At 40.8% G+C, this 17,383-nt stretch overlaps 1 protein-coding gene across 9 annotated transcripts in view; it reads right to left on the reverse strand.

Annotated features, from left to right (window-relative positions):
* LOC140204816 (RNA binding protein fox-1 homolog 2-like) overlaps positions 1-17,383 on the reverse strand; it is a 286,828-nt gene that overhangs the window by 47,559 nt on the left and 221,886 nt on the right. For all 9 annotated transcript variants that reach the window (XM_072271636.1, XM_072271635.1, XM_072271640.1 and 6 more), the window contains 2 exons: positions 16,490-16,582; positions 8,775-8,835 (listed from right to left, as the gene is read on the reverse strand). In XM_072271636.1, coding sequence (XP_072127737.1) covers positions 8,775-8,835; positions 16,490-16,582 — 154 coding nt within the window. The remainder of the gene's footprint in view (positions 1-8,774; positions 8,836-16,489; positions 16,583-17,383) is intronic.

The following is a 17,383-nucleotide window of genomic DNA, read 5'->3' on the forward strand; positions in this document are numbered from 1 at the left end:
TCAACTTGACGCCATAACCTACACAAGTGGCCTATGTGCATTGTGAGCATTTATAATTGTGCGTTGATGTGTCTGCGTCGCTCTGCAATTCAGACATGTCGCGCATGCGCACACACCTGCCCGCTCAAAGCTTCATGGTCATGGTAGTCTTTCTCGAGGTAAACAAGTTTAAAGCGAGCGTCTTTTTAGTAAAAGCAAAGTGTGTCCTCCATAATTTTGGAGGTCTGTAAAGCTTTATGGAAAGCATTGCAGCCAGAGTTCCTTCCCTGCTCTTCAGTTACCCAATGGGAAGCTATTGCAGCATAGGAGGAAATGCGATGCTACCAGGCAGACCAATCACAGTTGTTGCGGTCTGTGTTGCTGCAACGTGTAGTTACATTTTGGGAGAGGTGCGCATCAGGCTACGGCGTAGGGATCCGCGGCGACGCCGTACCTACTCCATCCAGTTGACACACAAGTATACATCAGCCTTCTGCTGGACTATTGTGAGCAGTTTTGAGCCCCTTATCTTAGAAAGGATGTGCTGAAACTGGAGATGGTTCAGAGGAGGTTCACAAAAATGATTCCACGATTGAACAGCTTGTCATATGAAGAGCGTTTGATGGCTCTTTGCCTGTATTCACTAGAATGTGGGATGTTGTAACTGAAACCTATCGAATGTTGAAATGCCTTGATAGGGTGGATGTGGAGAGGATGTTTCCTGTGGTGGAAGAGTCTAGGACAAGAGGACACAGCCTCTGAATAGAGCAGCATCCTTTTAGAATGGAAATTAGGAGAAATTTCTTAAGCCAGAGAGTGGTGAATCTGTGGAATTTGTTGCCACAGGCAGCTGTGGAGGCCATGTTTTTATGTATATTTAAAGCAGAAGTTGATAGATTCTTTATTGGTCAGGGCATCAAGGGATACGGGGAGAAGGCAGGAGATTGGAGCTGAGAGGAAAAATGGATCAGTTATGATGAAATGGCAGAGCACACTTGATGGGCCAAATGGCCTAATTCTGCTCCTATATCTTACGGTCTTATAATAAATACCTTGTTAAAACAACCCCCTTTTCAACGCTTCAGTTATTCTAGACCTTCCTCATCAGTCCCCTTTACACTTGGGATCATATTTACTTTGCACTCTGTTGCATGCAACTGCTTTTAAAGAAATGTAGTAACTATAATCAGCTAATTTCAGCTAATATTCCACATACTGATGTGCTAAATGGCTACATCACAATGACTGGCATTATTGTTCAAAATTATCTATATTCATGGCACACATTCAAATTTTCAATTCCCATGTTTTTGACACATCAGTAGCCTCATGGCTACCCTTCTCTTCCCCTAACCTGCAGAGTGATCCTTAGTTTCCCTCCAACCTCAAACTGCAGACTTTACTTGTCCCTATTCTCATTAATATTCCACAGACACCAATTTCCTCTTCAGTCCTTTAATAATCAGAAAACTCATTTAATTCCCATCTTTGCAAACTACCACCCATCTCCAACCTCCCTTTCGTACCCAAAGTACCTGAATGTATTGCAGTCTATCTGGAACTGTCTAAATTAGTTTACTACTTGTACCAGAGATGAAAGTGTCTCCGATTAAAGTCATTCATGATACCATATACGATTGTAATGAAAATTTTTTTCCTTCATTTGTATGGAATTTTTTGACTACACCTGTTCCAAAATTTGCACTTGTTGATAGTTTAGGAGCAGGTACTTTTCTTACCTATCCAATCACAGCAAGTGAATCTAGCAAAGGCTTCCATCTTTTGCACTATTTCCTCTGACTTCTTCCAAGGACCTATCATTTATCATCCAAAATCTCAGTTAGCTCACCTCCTCCACCATTATTGTTACACTCAGCAACAATTGCTGAAAGAACTCAGTGAGTCAAGCAGCATATGAATAGTCTATGCTTTGGGTCAGGACCCTGAATAGGGACTGGTAATGTGAAGTTAAGATAGTATATGGTGGGAAGGAGACTGTTACAGAGTGGTAGGTGACTGGTAGGTGTGAAAGGGTGGAGGAGATATGGCATGGTGGGCAGATGGAGCCAGGTGGGGAAGAGCAGGGGTTATTGTAGATACAAAGGATGGCAGGTGACAGGTGGAATCAGAAAAGGAGTTAGTTACCTGAAATTTGTAAATTCATTAATATTCCACAGAAATCACTTTCCTCCTCTTCAGCTCTGTAACCATCAATGCACACTTTAACTCCTGTCTTTGCAACATTAGTTGTTCACAACTTGATATAGCCTATGAGAAATTTCCTTGAAGAACTGACGATCATTTTCAGCACTCTCTGCTTACATTTCGCTATTGACCCCATCCCTCTCTGTCACATATATTTGAAGCTGAGTCAGAAATTCTACATTTTTGATCGGTGATCAGTGGTGTGCCTCAGGGACCTGTTCTGGGACCCCTTCTCTTCGTGATTTTTATAAATGACCTGGATGAGGAAGTGGAGGGATGGGTTAGTAAATTTGTTGACGACACAAAGGTTGGGGGTGTTGTGGATAATGTACAGTAGTCCCCAACCACCAGGCCGCGAGTATGTACTACCGGGCCGCGCGGAAATGATATGATTTGGCGATACGAAACGGTATGAGTCAGCTGCACCTTTCCTCATTCCCCGTCACGCACTGTTGAACTTGAACACCCCCCCCACCCCACCGTCGGCAAGAATATTGTCAATATTAAACTGGTCCGCGGTGCGCAAAAGGTTGGGGACCCCTGGTGCAGAGGCCCATCAGAGGTTACAGCGGGACATCAACAGGATGCAAAACTGGGCTGAGGAGTGGCAGACAGAGTTCAACCCAGAAAAGTGTGAGCTGGTTCATTCTGGTAGGTCAAATATGATGGTAAAATATAGTATTAATGGTAAGACTCTTGGTAGCGTAGAGGATCTGAGGAATCTTGGGGTTTGAGTCCATAGGACACTCAAAGCTGCTGCACAGGTTGACTGTGTGGTTAAAGCCGCATACGGTGTATTGTCCTTCATCAACCGTGGGACTGAGTTCAAGAGCTGAGAGGTAATGTTACAGCTACAGTGGCATGCAAAAGTTTGGGCACCCCTGGTCAAAATTCCTGTTACTGTGAATAGCTATGCGAGTAAAAGATGACCTGATTTCCAAAAGGCATAAAGTTAAAGATGACACATTTCTTTAATATTTTAAGATTACATTTTTATTTCCATCTTTTACAGTTTCAAAATTAAAAAAAATGGAAAAGGGCCCAAGGAAAAGTTTGGGCACCCTGCTTGGTCAGTACTTAGTAACACCCCCTTAGGCAAGTATCACAGCTCATAAACGCTTTTTGTAGCCAGCTAAGAGTCTTTCAATTCTTGTTTGGGGGATTTTCATCCATTCTTCCTTCCAAAAGGCTTCCAGTTCTGAGATTCTTGGGCCGTCTTGCATGCACTGCTCTTTTGAGGTCTATCCACAGATTTTCGATGATGTTTAGGTCGGGGGACTGTGAGGGCCATGGCAAAACCTTCAGCTTGCGCCTCTTGAGGTAGTCCACTGTGGATTTTGAGGTGTGTTTAGGATCATTATCCTGTTGTAGAAACCATCCTCTTTTCATCGGCAGCTTTTTTACAGACAGTGTGATGTTTGCTTCCAGAATTTGCTGGTATTTAATTGAATTCATTCTTCCCTCTACCAGAGAAATGTTCCCTGTGCCACTGGCTGCAACACAAGCCCAAAGCATGATCGATCCACCCCTGTGCTTAACAGTTGGAGAGGTGTTTCTTTTCATGAAATTCTGCACCCTTTTTTCTCCAAACATACCTTTGCTCATTGCGGCCAAAAAGTTCTATTCAAGAAGTTCAAAGGAACATCTAAACAAGTCTGATGCATTTTGGAAACAAGTCCTGTGGACTGATGAAGTTAAAATAGAGGACCGCTTCTGCAACAGGATAATGATCCTAAACACACCTCAAAATCCACAATGGATTACCTCAAGAGGCGCAAGCTGAAGGTTTTGCCATGGCCCTCACAGTCCCCCGACCTAAACATCATCGGAAATCTGTGGATAGACCTCAAAAGAGCAGTACATGCAAGACGACCCAAGAATCTCACAGAACTAGAAGCCTTTTGCAAGGAAGAATGAGCAAAAATCCCCCAAACAAGAATTGAAAGACTCTTAGCTGGCTACAGAAAGCGTTTACAAGCTGTGATACTTGCCAAAGGGGGTGTTACTAAGGACTGACCATGCAGGGTGCCCAAACTTTTGCTTTAGGCCCCTTTCCTTTTTTGTTATTTTGAAACTGTAAAAAAATGGAAATAAAAAAGTAATCTTGCTTAAAATATTAAAGAAATGTGTCAATTTTAACTTTATGCCTTTTGGAAATCAGGTCATCTTTTACTCGCTTAGCTATTCACAGTAACAGAAATTTTGACCAGGGGTGCCCAAACTTTTGCATACCACTGTATATAGGACCCTGGTCAGATCCCACTTGGAGTACTGTGCTTAGTTCTGGCCACCTCACTACAGGATGTGGAAACTATAGAAAGGGTGCAGCGGAGATTTACAAGGATGTTGCCTGGATTGGGGAGCATGCCTTATGAGGATAGGTTGAGTGAACTTGGCCTTTTCTCCTTGGAGCGACGGAGGATGAATGGTGACCTGATAGAGGTGTATAAGATGATGAGAGGCATTGATCGTGGATAGTCAGAGACTTTTTCCCAGGGCTGAAATGGCTAACACGAGAGGCCACAGTTTTAAGGTGCTTGGAAGTAGCTACAGAGGAGATGTCAGGGGTAAGTTTTTTTTTTAAAAACGCAGAGAGTGGTGAGTGCGTGGAATGGGCTGCCAGCGGTGGTGGTGGAGGCAGATACTATAGAGTCTTTCAATAGATTCTTGGGTAAGTACGTAGACCTTTGAAAAATAGAGGGCTATGGGTAACCCTAGGTAATTTCTAAAGTACAAGTTTGGCACAGCATTGTAGGCCGAAGGGCCTGCATTGTGCTGTAGGTTTTCTATGTTCTATCTGAAATATGACATGAGATAAAGTTTTGACTGCATATCAGTGCCATCAAAAAGACAGTCTAACCAGTCTGAATTGTTTGATTCCAACTCTCCCTTAATTTGCCAGTGAAAGCCTCATCCATGCCTTTGGTACCATGTCATAAGACTTCACTATTTCAGCCTTCACAGTCAGACATCCACATTCTTCAAAGTTTAACCGAATTCACAGAAACATAGAAAATAGGTGCAGGAGTAGGCCATTTGGCCCTTCGAGCCCGCACCGCCATTCAGTATGATCATGGCTGATCATCCAACTCAGAACCCTGTACCTGCCTTCTGTCCATACCCCCGATCCCTTTAGTCACAAGGGCCATATCTAACTCCCTCTTAAATATAGCGAATGAACTGGCCTCAACTGTTTCCTGTGGCAGAGAATTCCACAGATTCACCACTCTCTGCATGAAGAAGTTTTTCCTCATCTCAGTCCTAAAAGGCTTCCCCTTCATCCTTAAACTATGACCCCTCGTTCTGGACTTGCCTAACATTGGGAACAATCTTCCTGCATCTAGCCTGTCCAATCCCTTTAGAATTTTATAAGTTTCAATAAGATCCCCCCTCAATCTTCTAAATTCCAGTGAGTATAAAGCCTAGTCGATCCAGTCTTTCATCTATGAAAGCCCTGCCATCCCAGGAATCAATCTGGTGAACCTTCTTTGTACTCCCTCTACGGCAAGAATGTCTTTCCTCAGATTAGGGGACCAAAACTGCACACAATACTCCAGATGTGGTCTCACCAAGGCCTTGTACAACTGCAGTAGTACCTCCCTGCTCCTGTACTCAAATCCTCTTGCTACGAATGACAGCACACCATTCACCTTTTTCACCGCCTGCTGTACCTGCATGCTCACTTTCAATGACTGGTGTATAATGACACCCAGGTCTCGTTGCACCTCCCCTTTTCCTAATCGGCCACCATTCAGATAATAATCTGTTTTCCTGTTTTTGCCACCAAAGTGGACAACTTCACATTTATCCACATTAAATTGCATCTGCCATGAATTTGCCCACTCACCTAACCTATCCAAGTCACCCTGCATCCTCCTAGCATCCTCCTCACAGCGAACACTGCTGCCCAGCTTTGTGTCATCCTCAAACTTGGAGATGCTGCATTTAATCCCCTCGTCTAAGCTATTAATATATATTGTAAACAACTGGGGTCCCAGCACTGAGCCTTGCGGTACCCCACTAGTCACTGCCTGCTGCTCTGAAACGGTCCCGTTTATTCCCACTCTTTGCTTCCTGTCTGCCAACCAATTCTCTATCCACATCAATGCCATACCCCCAATACCGTGTACTTTAAGTTTGCACACTAATCTCCTGTGTGGGACCTTGTCAAAAGCCTTTTGAAAATCCAAATATACCACATCCCGTTTCTCCCCTATCCACTAGTTACATTCTCAAAAAAGTCCGAGATTCGTCAGACATGATTTTCCTTTCACAAATCCATGCTGACTTCGTCCGATGATTTTACCGCTTTCCAAATGTGCTGTTATCACATCTTTGATAACTGACTCTAGCATTTTCCCCACCACCGATGTTAGGCTAACCGGTCTGTAATTCCTCAGTTTCTCTCTCACTCGTTTTTTAAAAAGTGGGGTTACATTAGCCACCCTCCAATCTTCGGGAACTAGTCCAGAATCTAAAGAGTTTTGAAAAATTATCACCAATGCATCCACTATCTCTTGGGCTACTTCCTTAAGCACTCTGGGATGCAGACCATCTGGCCCTGGGGGTTTATCTGCCTTTAATCCCTTCAATTTACCTAACACCACTTCCCTACTAACATGCATTTCCCTCAGTTCCTCCATCTCACTAGACCCTCGGTCCCCTACTATTTCCTGAAGATTATTTATGTCCTCCTTAGTGAAGACAGAACCAAAGTAGTTATTCAATTGGTCTGCCATGTCCTTGTTCCCCATGATCAATTCACCTGTTTCTCACTGTAAGAGACCTACATTTGTCTTACCCAATCTTTTTCTTTTCATATATCTATAAAAGCTTTTATAGTCAGTTTTTATGTTCCCTGCCAGCTTTCTCTCATAATCTTTTTTCCCTTGCCTAATTAAGCCCTTTGTCCTCCTCTGCTGGACTCTGAATTTCTCCCCTGTCCTCAGATGTGCCGCTTTTTCTGGCTAATTTGTATGTTTCTTCTTTGGAATTGATACTATCCCAAATTTCCCTTGTCAGCCACGGGTGCACTACCTTCCCTGGTTTATTCTTTTGCCAAACTGGGATAAACAATTGTGGTAGTTCATCCATGCGATCTTTAAATGCTTGCCATTGCATATCCACCGTCAACCCTTTAAGTATCATTTGCCAGTCTATCTTAGCTAATTCACATCTCATACCTTCAAAGTTACCCTTCTTTAAGTTCAGAACCTTTGTTTCTGAATTAACTATGTCACCCTCCATCTTAATTCATCCAAAGCACTTCTCTCTATGCCCTACATTGCACTAATCCTGTTTGACACCAATTACATTGGCTCCCATTTAAGCAAAGGATTTATTTAAAATGCACAAATTTATTTTCCATTTTCTTCATAATCTAATACTTCCCAATTTCCTTCCAGTAGAAAACCCTCCAAGGTATTCTGGCCTTTTGATCTCATTAATGTCCTTCAATTTTGTCACCCATGCATTCAGTTAAGCAGATTGCTAACCTCTGGAATTTCCCCACAAACCCCCTCTGTCTCCTTTTCTTTCTCTAAGAAACTTTTTGACTTTTTTTTGGTCATTTCCCTGCATACCTTTAATATGACTCAGCGTCAGCTTTGTCTGACAAATGTTCCTGTGAAATGCCTTGGGCTGTTCTGCTACTTAAAAGTGCAATCTATTTTTTCTTGCTTAAAAACACTGCACTCAGTAATCCAGTAACAAAACTGAACTATATTATTTTCAGAAGCACTTTGCCTCAGGGTATATACGAATGCAGAGAAAAAGTTCCATGAGAAGTAGCAGCTTCTCAACACATTGCCTTAATGGCCTTTCTTTACAGTTGACCTTCAAATGAAATGGCAATAATTTCACTGTAGGCTTATTACAAGCCAACCAACCTTATGAACAAGTCTTTATTGGACCACAAAAATCTACAAGGTCAATCAACGCTTGCAGATTTTGTACTGGAAATCTCTCCATCCAGCACCCAACATTCCGCCCCCCCCCAGATGTTGGTCTCAACTAATTTAGCAGTTAATTCTGAACACTCATCACAGGGCTATCCCAGCATCAGTTGTAAAGATTACAAACGAAATTCTTCAACAGTTTTCTTAATCCTAGGCTAAAGTCACTAGGGACATTGCTCTGTCAAGTAAATTCAGGTACTTCTGCATATGCTAGTTAATACAAGGCTGGTCTAATTGGCAAATGCAGTAAATAAAACAGGGCGTACACAGCGGTAAAGTTAAGCTTCAAAATCTTCTCAGTACAGCTTAATTGGTCAAGTGCCTGCAAACTAAAAATGGATAATTAAAGATTTGTTTCTGTAAGATAGTAGCATATTATTTAGAATTGCTTAGCTTGTGCCAATGCTTGAAACTATACCAACACTTTCAAGGATTCTTTACAACTTGTGTTCTATTATATTTTTGTAATCTTTTGCACATTGATTGTTTCTGAGTCTTTGTCAATGTACAGTTTTTCATAAAGTTCTATGGATTTCTTTGTTTTCCTCTGTAAATGCCTACAAAAAATGCATCCCAATATCACACAATCTTTAAAAAAGGCCGCTACATTTGTACAATCATTAAAATACCTACCATTTGCATAAGGGCTCACCATCTTCTTATTAGTCATCACACGAGCTGTGGCATTGTTTACCTGAGGTTCACAGATCAACATAGAACCAGCATGTTAAACAAGGAAAAGGTCAGAGTTTGAAACTACAGAACATGCAAGGTCTAGCAAAATCAATGAAGATTTACTCTAACTACTACGGTCACAATATTATTTGAATTAGAAAGAAATTTACAATTTACTTTTTATCTCAATATATATTATCAGATATTATTAATTATATTCAAAATATTTTAAAACATTTTCAAGGAGGACACTCAAATGTAAACCTTTGTTTCTCAGGCAAATAATTTCCAATTCTCTCTGCATTGAACAACTGAATTGACATGATTTTACACTGAAATAGCCAATAAAAATCTGAACAGTTTGTTTGCTTGGAGTTTCTTTGAAGGAGGGGACAAATCAGTAGCAATATATGGACTTACTTTACAGTGAATAACCTCTGTGGTGCAAAATGAATTGTTAAAAATATTAGGTAATCTATTCGTCAGACTGGTAACATGTCATTCCTTTGCCTGTAGTTCAGACAATCATCTCCAGAGTTTATACCTCTTTCGTAAGACGACAATAAGTTAGGACAGAAAATTATGCCAAGTCATTGGAACTGCTCAACAGAAAGATCAGGTATAGTACAATTGTGTTTGAAAATGCAATAAACTTGAGGATAATGCAAGCTCAGGAAAATACACACAATCAGAAATTAATTAATGCACAGCAAATTAAATTTTGTGAGGACAGGGAGACAAAACAATTCAAAAGCAGTACAGGTGGACATTCCTTTATCCGAAATTCTGAAATCCAAAAAGCTCTGAAAACCGAAGTTTTTTTTCGCCAACAATTGACGTCACTCAGGTGTGACGGGGCTGCACTAGCAGAGGCTGCCAGACGTCAGTTGTGGCTCAGTGCTCGTACTGGTTACATGTGCATTTGCTTTTCGCTGATATTTTGTGTTCACTGTTGACTTTGTGTTTAATTTCACTGTGAAAATGTCAAAAAGAGCTGGAGGTACCCCTATGGGTAACAATGAGAAAAAGAGAAGGAAGCATCATATGAAAATGTTGAATAAATGGCCTCCAAGTCTTTACAAATTTAATAGAGGGATCTTAAATAACACTTCTAATTTTTTCTAAGTTTAAACACTACATAGTTTGAGAGAACCAATGAAATGTGGTGGAAGGATTAATCTCTTTCCAATTCAGCAAAATGGATCTTCTAGCCATTAATGTAAGAAATGCAATCATCTGACGAGCTGAAGAGGTTAAGTGACTTGATTCTATCATCAGTAACCCAAAAATTGCAGTAATAGGGTGAGGTTGTAAATCAATATATAATCATATGATGTAATTTGACCTTTCCAAACTTATTCTATTCTTTTTTAATATATGTTGAGAGGAACGGAGTTGACAACACTAATGGTTCCTTTTTTTTTTGATGTTATATAACAGCCCATGTCTTTTTTCTTAGTTTAGTTGATTAACACTGTTTAAGTTAGTTTTTCTTTTGGGGTATATTTTTATATATTTTTTTCCTTTTTCATGATTTTTTCCTTTTTTTTGTATATTACATTTGCATCCTGTATGATTGGGAGTTTAATACCCATGTGTAAAATGGGTTTATATTTAATTATGTTAATCATAACAATGTAATCCCAACAACTTTGTATCAATACTATGGTATGTTTATCATTATGAAACTAATAAAAAGATTGAAAAAGATATAAAGAAAGAAAAGGTAGCATCCATCATTATCAATAACGTAGAAAGTGGAGTTATTGCAGAAGCTTGATCGTGGTGTGTCTGTGCGGCGTCTTACTGAAGAAAATAGTGTCGGAACTACCACTGTAAATGACTTAAATAAACAGAAAGACAAATTACTGAAGTTTGATAGCCACAGTGACAGTGATGTTCTACATTTATTCCAATAAGTCATTTACCATGCGTTTGATTCGGTTCATTTGAAGCTGTATATTTTAATGTTTTATTGAATGTTTTTGTTGGAAATAGAATTTTTTCTTGTCATTATTCCTTAAACAATACAGTATAACAACTATTTACATAGCATTTACATTGTGTTAGGTATTATAAGTAATCTAGAGATGATTTAAAGTATGTGTGTGTAGGTTTGGTGCGCCGTCGGGTCCTAAAGTCCACCGCACTGAGAGAGGTTAAACAGGGACTTGAGCATACGTGTTTTTTTGGTATCGGCGGGGTGGGGGGGGGGGGGTAGAGGACAGGGGGTCTGAAATCTGAAAAATTCTGAATTCCGAAATGCAACCAGCCCCAAGGATTTCGGATAAGGGATTATGGACCTGTATTAGTGAGGGGAGGGGGCTCATGTTCAAAATTGGATGCTAGGAATGTATACCTTTGACAATGGCAGGAAAAGTTATGAAAGTTCTCAAAAAGCCTTTGCAAAGTTTGATTTTACAGATATCAAAAGGGAAACAAGACAAAACAAGGAAGTTATTCTCAACACACATCAAAGTTGCTGGTGAACACAGCAGGCCAGGCAGCATCTCTAGGAAGAGGTACAGTTGACATTTCCAGCCGAGACCCTTCGTCAGGACTAACTGAAGGAAGAGCTAGTAAGAGATTTGAAAGTGGGAGGGGAAGGGGGAGATCCAAAATGATAGGAAAAGACAGGAGGGGGAGGGATGGAGCCAAGAGCTGGACAGGTGATTGACAAAAGGGATATGAGGGGATCATGGGACAGGAGGTCCAGGGAGAAGGAAAAAGGGAAGGTGGGAAAAAAACCCAGAGGATGGGCAAGGGGTATAGTCAGAGGGACAGAGGGAGAAAAAGGAGAGAGAGAGAGAGAAAGAATGTGTGTAGATAAATAAATAAATAACGCATGGGGTACGAGGGGGAGTTGGGGCATTAGCGGAAGCTAGAGAATTCAATGTTCAAGCCATCAGGTTGGAGGCTACGCAGACAGAGTATAAGGTGTTGTTCCTCCAACCTGAGTGTGGCTTCATCCTTACAGTAGAGGCGGTTGTGGATAGACATATCAGAATGGGAATGGGATGTGGAATTAAAATGTGTGGCCACTGGGAGATCCTGCTTTCTCTGGCGGACAGAGCATAGGTGTTCAGCAAAGCGGTCTCCCAGTCTGCGTCGGGTCTCGCCAATATATAGAAGGCCACATCGGGAGCACCAGACGCAGTATATTACCCCAGTCGACTCACAGGTGAAGTGTCGCCTCACCTGGAAGGACTGTCTGGGGCCCTGAATGGTGGTAAGGGAGGAAGTCTAAGGGCATGTGTAGCACTTGTTCCGCTTACAAGGATAAGTGCCAGGAGGGAGATCAGTGGGGAGGGATGGGGGGGGGGGGACGAATGGACAAAGGAGTCGCGTAGGGAGCAATCCCTACGGAAAGCGGGGGGGGGGGAGGGAAAGATGTGCTTAGTGGTGGGATCCCGTTAGAGGTGGCGGAAGTTACGGAGAATAATATGTTGGACCCGGAGGCTGGTGGGGTGGTAGATGAGGACGAGGGGAACCCTATTCCTAGTGGGGTGGCGGGAGGATGGAGTGAACTGGTCCTTGTCAATTGTTGGTTGGGGTTCAAGTGGAGAATTGCATTCAATTCTGAGCAGACCACACTTCAAACTGATGCTAAATAAGCCCTTGCAGGAAGGGCAGAATGTTAGCGGGGTGAGGCATGAGACCGCAAAAGCTGGGTTAACACTCTACAGAGGATGATGAGAAGAGTTAATAGTATTCAAATAGTGTTTAGAGTAGATATTATCGTGTCTGGATGGAAACACAGCAACCAAAGGCACATTTAAAATAATTTGTTTAAAAAAAGAGGGGAGATGACACATGCAGCATTTTGTTGCGACCTGGGATACATTGTCTTATTGGGTGCTTGCTGTGAGCAGGTTTAGTGACTTTCATAATGGAGTTCAATATCCTGCCTTCTTGGAGAAGGAAAACCAGCACACATAACAGGGCAGAATTATCAGTTAAAAAAGCTCAGAAAGCTAGCACAACTAAATGGTTCATGAGATTCACTTTTTCAAACTTCAGTTTAACTGTAAGGGAGTTTGAGAATGTTTCTGAAGAACCTCTCTGGAACTCACTTTATTTACAGCCTGTGAAATTTACCTCTCAATATTCACTACATACATGCTGATTCCTTCAAGCTTTCTTGCAACATGTGTATAATGCCTTCCAAGTGACATAAAGACAGCAATCAGAGCACATAAAATCCTTCACTGATGATGGTGAACTTGGGTCTTAGAGATGAGTTCAGTGCATTAGCTCTCAGTGCTTCCAAGGAATATTAACATGTTAAAGAAGACGCTACAAAAATGATGTTTTTATTCTGGTAGGTCCCAAATCAGTGGTTGGCCTGGTTCTATCTATATTTGGTCACTTTCAGTTATGTAAATGAAATGAATAAACTATACCTATTCACTGTAGATGAATTACAGGAACATTAGATGCAGAATGATATTTTAAAGAGTGTACTGCAAAGATAGGAAACTAGACATTGCCCTCAAAAACTAAAAAGTGTGCCTTTTGATAAGCTAGCATGAATGAAGATAGGAAAACTAACATTTATCAGTGTAAAATGGTTTCATATTTCTCAAGTCCAGATATACTGAGATTACAGAAAAACATATGATTCAGAAGAAGAACATTTGGCCTACTCTATGAAGGGTGAAAAAGAGGGCCCCAACCTATATCTATTTACCACATCTGGTATACAATCAGGTGCTGGAGTCCTGACGAAGGATCTCGGCCCGAAACGTCAACTGTACCTCTTCCTAGAGATGCTGCCTGGCCTGCTGCATTCACCAGCAACTTTGATGTGTGTTGCTGGAAGAACACAAACACTTTTCAAATGTGATGCCTCTTTCATTCTTTCTGACCGTGAGTTCCAGATCCCAGTTCCGCATCAACTAGTTTAAATCTAGATTTGGCAGTCTCATACTTTTCCTTTGTGAAAATACATTAAACTGCAAACCCTGAATCTCCTTCCTAAATGCATCACACTACTCATATTAGTTTACCTTTAAGTAGCTGTTTCACAGTCCACTTTTGCTAAATCATTTCTAAATTCACCCTCCGCCTTACCCCTCCCTTCCGTCTAGTTTAGCATCTTCACTCCAATGTTACCTTTGCCCTATTTCAGATAGGAATTAAGCCAGTTTCTGATACAACTGTATCAATGTTAACTCCACCTCTTTCCCAACAGCTTGACCGACCTGCTGAGCATTTGCTGCATTCTATTTTAAAAAATAATTTCTGATCAATATTTTTGATCAAGGTTTTGCTTTCCTTTTCCATTAGAGTCAGGACTCTCTCTTGTCCCTCAATAGCAGTAAAGCTTTTTAAAGAACCCTTTTATATCATCCCATCTTTGCTGCTTTGAGACCCAGTTATAGTTATTGCTAACATTTAGTTATTTAAGATTGAGTAACAGGCATACCAATTGATTCAATGGGTAAACAGAAAACAGCCCTAGAAGAGCAGGGAGGGAACATGCTCAATCCCAGGGGCAGGGAATGTCAATTTAAGCCAGGGTGATGGCAATAGTGCTTTAGTCAGGTCATAAAGGTTAAAAGGGAAGGCATTTAAATCAACCAATATTTCTCAAATTTGCTATCCTAAACAACAGCTGTAACAGAGCACCCTTAACAGAGCAAAACGTTCAAAGGCACTTCATAGCAGTGGCAAAATCTGTCAGTGAGCCATGTATTAGGGCAAATGAACAAAGATCCAGTAACTAACTTCTGCTGGCATTAGCATGCTAGGTGACAAGAAGATCAGCCTTAACTGTGATGTTCCTTCAAAACTGAACAGCCTGATGACACTTGCTTGCTAGCCTCACAAGTAAGCAGTGCCACTTGTGGGGAGGACTTATGTACCAGAGAGCAGGTGGTGGCAACAGAATCATAAGCTAGCACGTATCAGCACCTGCAGGAGAAGATTAAAAAATAAATCAAGGCAATGGAATCCCATTTAAAGAATATTTTTAACAAAGAAATATTGTCATTTCCCAAATTTCATCTTTATTTAATTCGGAATAAAAATGTTATTTGGAAGAAAAATCGATTAGTTAAATTTTATATTAAAAGTCAGTGTCAATGGGTGATCGTTGATCAGGGACCAATCAGAACACCACAAAATACACTCTCATTCATCAAAGGTCTACACAGTTATTAGCCTGAGAAATACTAGGTTTACCTTTGTTTGGCCACGCACAAACAGATCTAAAAACCATGGGACAAAACAATGAAAGAAGGAACATGCCAAAAAAAACCTTAAATTAAAAGTATAGTAGTGATGGGGTTTAAACATTAGGTGAGGGCAAAAGTCAGTTTTCCAGCAGTGTGCAACATGAGCACCAAGGGCCAAGAACCATTGGAGAAGCCACACATTGAGCCAATAGAGAAGGAGGCACAATCCCAGAGAAACAGAGTAACCATTCACAGGCGTGACATACAAGGAAAGGGAGAGAGAGGGAACAAGGACAAACAAACACAAAGAAAGGGTGCATTAATCAGCAAAACCGTAGTTAAAACTCTGAGTAAGATGTGGAGGAGTCACCATCAATCAACCACTAAATATAGCTCAGGCTGCTTAAAAAAAAAAAAAAAATGTACAATCCAGTACAGGCGGCACCAAAAAACAGCATTGGAAAAGGGGAAAACGACAAGTCAAGTCACATTCGTAGCGTTAAACGTGAAATGGCAGATGGGTTTCCTTTTTGTTTGTGTTCGTTTGTTTTGTTTTCCTTTTTGGTTCACTTACCCCCTTGCGTACCATCGCCAGCATGTATAGTTACCATGGTTACTGTGACTCAAGTGAAGGGCCCTAAACGCTACATCATCGAGGAGGGAAATATAAAAAAAAAGCAAAATATGCAAACATCTTACTCAAAAGGCTTTAAATAATTCATAAAGACCAGTCTGCATACAAGGCAGAGCTGAGGAGGAAATCTGAGACCTAAAGTTCTTTGGAAATTAAGAAAGTTCTATCCAAAATTATGAAACATTAATCAGGCTTCAGATCCTCTTTGGACAAAGATACTCCAAGCTGTCTGCAGATTTAACTGGCTCTTAATAGGCCAGAGGCAAGGAAACAGTGGGTACTTTCTCTTTTTAAAAAAAATAGAGAAAGAATAACTTACTTTGTTTTAATTATTCATTCTTTCATATTTTATGATACACATTCCAAGTTGTTCAGAACACTGATCTAAGGCCACCTGCGGCTGCTTGGAAAAGCTGTCCAAAGAAGCTCCACTCCACCTCTTGTTTATAAAAGGAGAGGCCAACTCCACTAATGGATTCACCCTCAGCACTGCATTGGAGAAAACTGACTCATTTCATTTTGTGTTTCGGTAGTTTTTACCTCTTAAAACCAAGGGAACCTATTTGCACCCTGCTTTGAAAGACACGGAGGTAAAACTGGACATTCTCATTGCAAAAACAAAACAGAAAAGAGCCTTGCACAACAGAGGCCAAATAAAAACAAACATAATCTGGTCAGCAAGGCAGGAAGAATTACTGTGTAAATTAATGAGTGCAAAAAAGAGATTGAAGGGTAAAGGAGGAGTTAGAACAATGACGCACATAAGATGACCATCGAACAACCAGTGTATAAAATAAAAAGTGAGGCAAGACATTTAAAGTAAATGTATAGAAGGAAACAATTTTTTTTAAGACATGCACCTCTATTTTACGGCCCTCAACCACCGTGCCGTGTAATTTCTCCCTCGCCCTGTCGGCATCAGCACTAGATTCGAAAGTTACGAACCCGAATCCCTGCATGCGGCGGGAGAAGGGGGGAGAACAACATGCACATCATTATAAATAGAACAAGTACATGACCACAATCAGCAATACTCTTCTCTCTCATCCTCATGCATGTTTCTTGGAAAATTAAAAAAAAATTTTTAAAAAAAAAGGTAAGCGACGAGGCCAAGCAAAACCGTACTCATTACTTGGGCTGCTCATTAGTAATTGGGAGTTTGGGACAGCTTTTTGTGGGAAAAGGAGAGTGATGGATAAAGCGGCAAAGAACAGGATATAGAACTTTAGTGAGCACACCAGAGGTCAGTAGTACGCATATTCAAATTTATTTTTTTAAAAAAGGTGTTCTTGTGCATTATCTATAATTAGTATTTATGCCGATTAGCCATTTCAGTGATTGTTCTAGTAGGTGAGCCCCAAAGCACATATTTTACATAGCTAATAAAAACACTAACTACTACTGTCCAGTTCATGAGATATTATTCTGCAAAAATCAGATTTATAAGCTGTAGCATCTAGAATAACAGGTTTATTTGGCTGTTATTTCTCATTTCACCCTAGATATTATATGTCAGCAGTGCCACCACAGCACTCTTTAACTACACCCAATATCATGATGTATTATGGGTGGGCAAATTCTTTAGTTCAAAAGTCTGCTAGGTGACGACAATGGGTGGGTAGGGGGTCTGGAAAATCAGATAGTATGCTGCTGCTGATGGCTCTCCATTGACCTCTGCCAAAAAATCTAATTAATGAAGACCGCATCAGGTATAGCAGGAGTGATTAATATCCCTATCCCTTGGAGAAATGCCA

Source organism: Mobula birostris, chromosome 11 (genome assembly GCF_030028105.1).
Source record: "Mobula birostris isolate sMobBir1 chromosome 11, sMobBir1.hap1, whole genome shotgun sequence".
Taxonomy (NCBI): domain Eukaryota; kingdom Metazoa; phylum Chordata; class Chondrichthyes; order Myliobatiformes; family Myliobatidae; genus Mobula; species Mobula birostris.